This window comes from Mytilus californianus, unplaced genomic scaffold, assembly GCF_021869535.1.
Source record: "Mytilus californianus isolate M0D057914Y unplaced genomic scaffold, xbMytCali1.0.p SCAF_4, whole genome shotgun sequence".
Taxonomy (NCBI): Eukaryota; Metazoa; Mollusca; class Bivalvia; order Mytilida; family Mytilidae; genus Mytilus; species Mytilus californianus.
In genome coordinates this window covers 86,917,552-86,925,142 of record NW_026262690.1, presented here as the reverse complement: position 1 = coordinate 86,925,142, position 7,591 = coordinate 86,917,552, and the positions used below count along the sequence as shown (strand labels likewise).

Sequence of the window (7,591 nt, the reverse complement as noted above, 5' to 3'; positions counted from 1 at the left end):
AATAAATCATGTGGTTTTAAATTGTTGAATGACCCTTTGTAGGTGTTAATGCATTTAAAAGATGATTTTAACATATTGCGAGCCTGTTTTTTATCTCGCCTGCTACGAAAGTTGCAGTATGCGAGACAGGGGTATTACTATCCAGGGTCGGCGATGTAAACTATTTGTTTTAAGCTTTATATTTCAGCAGGTAGAAGATGCTTCATATCTTGTATGCAGATACCTTATGTTATAAAGTTTCCATCGGTCATATGTCCATTGTCCTTGACCTCATTTGAATGGTTTAGTGACTGCTTGAAAATGACATGTCAATTTTTCACTTAATATGAGTAATAGGATAACTATATTTGGTCTATAGGTTCCTTGCAACATCTACATGTCCATCAGACAGCACCTGAACTCAACCTCATTTCATGGATCAGTGATCAAGGTTAAAGTTACATGATTAGGTCCGTTTCTCAAATACTATAAGCAGTAGGTCAACTATATGTGGTGTTTGGAATGATTGTAATGGGTACATGTCAGTCTGGCAGGTTTCATCTGAACTAGTCCTCATTTTTCATGGTCCATTGTTCAATGTTAAGTTTTTGTGCTTTGGTCTGTTTTTCAAGTACTATATGCAATAAGTCAACTGTAAGGAATAATTGTAAGGTGTACATGTCTGACTGGCAGGTATAATCTGACCATAACCTTGTTTTCATTCACACCCAAGCAAGGATGCTACCACAAGACCAAAGTTGACATGGAAGATCATATATACACTCAGACTTCAACAGAAGAGTGTTAGTGCTTAATCTATACCAATTATAAACAATTCCTATTTGTTGGCATCAATAACTATACATTGTGAAAAACTGTTTTACTTTATTTATCATACATACATAGAACATGTAGAAAAGCTACAAAAGTTATTCACCAATAGTTTCTCTATCAATCTATGAATGATTTTACATGTATAAGATCCATTAAAATGTTCTGACAAATAATTCTGCTTCTCCAAGAAAAAGTATTTTGTATTTATATTTTTAAAACCTGTCTCCTTCCTCCCTTTTCCCCCAATTACCCCTACAGAATTAGACTAGTTCGTACAGCAACATGTAAACTTAAGACAGATGTAATCATTAATATACTGTCAAGATATTAAAAAAAATGCATTACTAACTGTGTGGTGGCATTTTACATTTATGAAAGTTGTCATTTTCTTTTACCATAAACAAATACAAACATTACATGAAATAAAAAAACTATGTTATATATCCTGGGATTCTTATAAAAGTTATATATTTCGGAAATATACTATATAAACAAATTACCTTTCTTCAAATGTTCATGATCTACAGAATAACAGAACATGATAAAATACAATTCGTTATTACACAACACTGTACATTAGAACATATGATCAGAAAACCACAGACTCCAGTTTATTACATACTCCAGTTTTCTAAGTAATGAATGGTTATCTTTCCTATTCTTGGCTTCCCCAACATTCTGAAGTTACAGTATAATTTATTTGACATTATAACACATAATTCTATTTTTCCTTTGAAGCCATGTGTCTCATTAACTGATTTGTCAATTTTTCAAGTCTCTTAACATCTTGTGCATGCTCTGTTCTGTATTGTATACACTGTAAAATAAAACCATCATTATGATATTATTTTTAAAAACAAATTTGGCACAAAACTCAAACAAACAAACCAGAGAACTCTGCAGAGGCATCATATTAAAGTTATACATCCTAAGTGCAAGCTGTTTTTTTTTAATATCTTTTCTAGTCTCAAACATGTTTCACACATGACTTATCTCCCCTTTACTAAATATAAAACATATTCTGTCATCATTTGTGTTTATCTTACAAATGTTATATTAAAGTATGTAGGACTAAGGTATTTTAGTATATATATATATATATTTTATATTCAGTTTGACTACCATATGTCAAGATAAGATTCATTTTACATCTTACTGATGAAGGATATTAGTTATCCGAAATATCTAACATTTGTTCATGATTTTATTATTTTTTGGTGATGTTGTACCCTTTTAGACTTGTTATATAATATATTTTGTAGTGTACTGTATCATAATTATATGATCCATCGCCCCGTAAGATTTATCGTTGGCTATTATTCAGTCATTTTATATATATACATATATATATATATTCTATAATGCTTCTGAATCTATGGATGACTGTAATACATGTACAACATTGAAAACAATATGTATGTTCGTACCTTCAAAACAATGTACGTAGTTCTCCACTATAATTAGGGATATTCCTGTACAGGACATAAAGATTCATTGGTTATTTTCATGTGTTTAAAGTATCGTTATAAAAATCTTATGTTTATTACATACATGTCTTGTGGAGAGTTGTCTCATTGGCAATCATACCACATCTTCTTATTTTTATATGTAATCAATTTTTGCAATAAGATTCTATACATAAATTGATCTCAAATAAGGGGACATGATATTTGATAGATCGTAAAAAAGAAAATCCAGCTAAATTTAACTGTACATTACATGTATATATATATATGTGTTCAAATTAAGAAACTGAAGTTCAGTGGTTGGTAAACATGTACCGGTTTATAAATTAGTTGAGGATATTGTTTTGTGAATTTTGCTATGAATTTTGGTTTGCCATGTTGATACCCCTTTGTACTGGAGTTGATAGGGACTTTTCTACTGCTATCCACAGAGTGAATTTATGTCCATGAACTGTTACACTTCATTTGTTATCTCTTACTCTATATACATCATGTATTTGGAATATTCTCTCTGACATCTCTATGTGGTTTACCCAATGTAAATGTTTATTTTTAACTTTTTTAGTAAACTAAAGATTACTGACATGTCTGAAATTGGAAAACTATAACATTCACTGTAAACCCAAGTGTAACCTTTGGAATCAATGAAAAAGCTCAGAAAATGAGTTGGATAATGTCATAAATATGATTTTATCATGTACTTATATTCATCTGATGTAAGCCAATCAGTCTTTGCTAATACACCTAAAATCTACAGCCTTAAAGAAAAAAGAAATACCTACCACTGAATCATCTGTAATCTTTACATTCAATTTGCCATCTGAGTGTCTGTATTTGGTAACAAATCTACACTGTTAAAAAAAGGAGATTTTTCTGGTAAACTATATAACTCAAAAATCATTTCATTGTTTCTTTATTCTGGTCATGTACCATGCACAAATTAAATGTAACATGAAATGTATCATAGAGTAAAGGAGAAAGTATCACTAGAGCAATTGGGACATGGAAAACCTTCAAGTTACATTAAAGTCTATTAAGGACTGCCATGTATACATGTAAACTTGTACAGGTAATTAGGATACTAATTCTCTTTTTTTTTTGCACATGTACATGTGTATATAATATACCATGTATGCAGAAATCTACAATCAATTTCAGGCAGTCAATGAGTAATTTTTTATGCATGCATTATACATTCTGGAGGGACATAAAGGTACATTTTAGAACAAATCAGCTTAAATCAGCTTAAACCCCTATAAGTTATAGACGACTTTTGAATTATTGCACTTTCCCGTTAATTTCCTCTGTCACAATAAGTACTGATTATGAGATGACGTTGTTTATGCCAATTGACCATGGGTCAACCAGTGTACATTGTAGACTAAGAATAGAAACAGAATTCATGACAAAAATCTGTTTTGTTGATCTTGTAATGCTGATCATTTAGTTTCTCTCTATCTTCTTTAGTTTTTGCTCAAAATACACATGAGAGTAAAAAAAAAATCCCCATGTAAGGGCATTCACTCCTATAAAGAGTGACAGTCTACTACTATCTCGGCAAAATTTGATTTGTTAGTAGATCTTGCCTTGCTGATCATTTTTGTGATTTTTAAAGTTTCTATCTATCTATTATCATTTTAAGATATAAGGCAAAAACGCAAAAAAAAATGGTAAAAATCGTCATCAAAGGGAAAGTACTCTAATAAGGAGTCGACTGAAGATTTCGACCATGGGACTTATTTGTAGAACTTGCCTTACTGATCATTTCTGCTTAAAATTTCTCTTTCTATTATATGTTCAAGATATTAGGCAAAAATGAAAAAAATGGTAAAATTTGTCATTTAAGAGCAATAACTCCTATAAGAAGTTGTCTGACAGTTTTGACGTATATGGACAATTGGTAGAGCTCAACATTCTGAACATTTTTGTTCCTGTCAGATTTTATTTATTTTTAACGGTTTACAAAATGATAGACAAAACTTGTATTTTACCCCTATGTTCTATATTTAGCCATGTCAGCCATCTTGGTTGGCAGGCGGGGTCATCAGACAATTTTTTTAAACTAGATACCCCAATGATGATTGTGGCCAAGTTTGGTTTAATTTGGCCCAGTAGTACTAGTTTTAGAGGAGAAAGATTTTTATAAAAGTTAACAGACGACGGACACCAAGTGATGAGTAAAGCAAAGGGCAACAACTTGAGATTAATGTATTCAAAGACTCAAAGTTGGTACACAAACTACATGAACTACAAATAACATAAGCTCTGTAGAGGTAGCAATACACAGTTAGAAGTTTAGTTTTGCATTATGGCCATGGTGAATTTTTTAAATATGAAAGTTTTTGTACAATAAAATTGATTTTTAGATAATTGAAGAATAATATAGCCTTCTTAGTGGGTTTATATGAACATTTAGAATGTTTTTAGCATGTTTTATAGGCCATTTTTCTGTTTGACAGTCCGTATTTTCCTATCCGTACCGCCCATAGGTCCATAAATTATTGTAGTGTTTATCAACAAAGATTTTGCGCTCGATCTTTTCAATTCAATTTTATGGAAAAACGAGCAGAAATGCATATGTTTTTTTTTACCTCTTGATAGATATATGTCTATGGATTCAGGAAAGGTATCACTGTAATTGATTGAAATTTTCCTTTGGACCAAATTTTGGAGACTTTTGTGACATGTTCACCCCCTTTTTTTGCAATATTTAGTATCAAAGAAATGCAGATTGTTGCCATGGTTACACCCAAAAGAGATTATATTTCACCATTATAACCATTAGAAATCAAATCTATGGAAGATTTTCTTTCTATAAATATACACATGCATAACACAAATATTAAGCCTTATTTGTTAGAAAGGAAGGGAAAGAGGGTGTTTAAAAATTATGAGTGTCAATTTTAAGTTTTTTTCCTAACTGTGTATTGCTACCTTATGGCATTTGACAAAGCACAGAATTGCTTATTTTTAGATCAATCATACCACAAATCTATTGATATTTAGATTAAAGATACAATTCTGAGGGAGAAACATCTTTTAGTATAACAATATATGTTAGTTTTGTTGTTTATTGTCCTTAGCAACCAATATAGACATTTTGACACAAAGACTTGGTTCAGTCATAAATTGATACTTTATTGGCTACCCCTTGGAAAAGAAATAATGCGCGTTATGTAGAAACCTCAGAAGGGAACGCTTTATATTTTTTCATGCGACTAAATCAAATTTATTATTTTAGCAAGTATAAAGTCACAATTTAGCATGAATTAAGTCTAAATTTGTTCCCGCTGTTATAAATTAATTCAGTATTTGCTAAATTTTAACCAAGGCTTTGGTATGCTAATACACAACAAAATTGACATTCTAAAGCCTTAAAATAGCTTTAACTTGTAAAATTTGTCTACTGTTAAGGTTAATTTAAGTTTTTAAACAAGAAAAGACAAGCACAGAAGGTATAGTTTTAGAAATTTGACTAAAAAAGGAGAATTTACACTTTGACATGGCATGATTCACCAAATCACTTTTTTGTTGCATTTCAGTGTCAACTGCTAACCTTCATAAAATATTTATTTCTGAACCAATTTTCAAAACTAGCAGGCCAATTTGCTCGTTTAAGCTAGCAGAACACAGAAATTCATTTAAAATGGAATTGGAAAAAAACATGTTTATCCTTAAGGTAGCAATACACAATTAGAAGTTTAGTTTTGCATTATGGCCATGGTGAATTTTTTAAATATGAAAGTTTTTGTACAATAAAATTGATTTTTAGATAATTGAAGAATAATATAGCCTTCTTAGTGGGTTTATATGAACATTTAGAATGTTTTTAGCATGTTTTATAGGCCATTTTTCTGTTTGACAGTCCGTATTTTCCTATCCGTACCGCCCATAGGTCCATAAATTATTGTAGTGTTTATCAACAAAGATTTTGCGCTCGATCTTTTCAATTCAATTTTATGGAAAAACGAGCAGAAATGCATATGTTTTTTTTTTACCTCTTGATAGATATATGTCTATGGATTCAGGAAAGGTATCACTGTAATTGATTGAAATTTTCCTTTGGACCAAATTTTGGAGACTTTTGTGGCATGTTCACCCCCTTTTTTTGCAATATTTTGTATCAAAGAAATGCAGATTGTTGCCATGGTTACACCCAAAAGAGATTATATTTCACCATTATAACCATTAGAAATCAAATCTATGGAAGATTTTCTTTCTATAAATATACACATGCATAACACAAATATTAAGCCTTATTTGTTAGAAAGGAAGGGAAAGAGACTGTTTAAAAATTATGAGTGTCAATTTTAAGTTTTTTTCCTAACTGTGTATTGCTACCAGAGCTTGCCAACACCAGTACTGATACCTGAGGTGTATCAACTTGTCTGACGAGTGACATGTCCGAAAAAAATAACTTGTTTTAAAAATCGAATATTCTTGTGGAATTCACTTTTCCAAAGTTGTAGTACATACATGACATATACAATGTACATGTATGAAACAGAACTTGTGAAGCAAACCCTAATGGTTCTCTGACAGGACAATTACCTTCAATATTGACTTATTGTATGAACAAACATGAAAGAAGTTCCTACATGCCATGGACATTGGCCGATATATTTCTGGTCCAATTTGTACTGAAAAAAGGAGCCAGACCATGCATTCGGCCATCATCTCAATAAGAAATAGAACGTTTCCACTTTTACCGTTCCAGAGTGACATGACTTGCATGAAAAGGCACGTAATAGTCAAAAGTTGTGACTGAGTGTAGAAATATGAAGATACTTTCAGAGAGATAGAAAAGAGACAAGACACACACAGAAATTATACGACTTTAAGAATTCTGCCTTCTTTTACTTTAGGGGTCCCAACCCATAAGGAGCTGTACTAAACTATCCTTTACCCTAAACCTTACCCTAACCCATACCTAACCTAACACTAGCGCTAACCCTAACCTAGAACATCCCCTAACCTAACCATAACCATGAATGAACCATAAACCCTAAAGTATTGGGACCCCTAAAGTAAAAGAAGGCCAAGAATTCATACCTTTGAGGGATCTTTCAGATATAATCGTTCTGCAGCTTTCGAAAAGTCATCCCATGATGTAATGTACGGCATTTTGCCTGTACAATTAAAAATACGGCAAATAAACAGCTGTCTGCTCACAAAGCATGTACGTCAACAAACCGGAAGTAGTATGATATGGGTGGTATAGAATGCAAATCATGATTTGAAATTAAGTTCGGATAAGATTTAAACCCATTTCGCGTTTTATTAGCTATTTTTATTGACCGAGTCGGAGGGTG

The 7,591-nt window shown here is 31.6% G+C and overlaps 1 protein-coding gene across 1 annotated transcript; it reads right to left on the bottom strand.

The window, feature by feature from the left end:
• Nucleotides 1–844: 844 nt before the first annotated feature.
• On the bottom strand, nt 845–7,477 carry LOC127738835 (signal recognition particle 9 kDa protein-like). Its single transcript, XM_052250238.1, has 3 exons — nt 7,332–7,477; nt 3,062–3,130; nt 845–1,630 (listed from the first exon to the last, which is right to left on the bottom strand). Exons 1-3 carry the CDS (start codon nt 7,401–7,403, stop codon nt 1,535–1,537), a joined length of 237 nt encoding a protein of 78 aa, XP_052106198.1. The 5' UTR covers nt 7,404–7,477; the 3' UTR covers nt 845–1,534.
• Nucleotides 7,478–7,591: the final 114 nt, after the last annotated feature.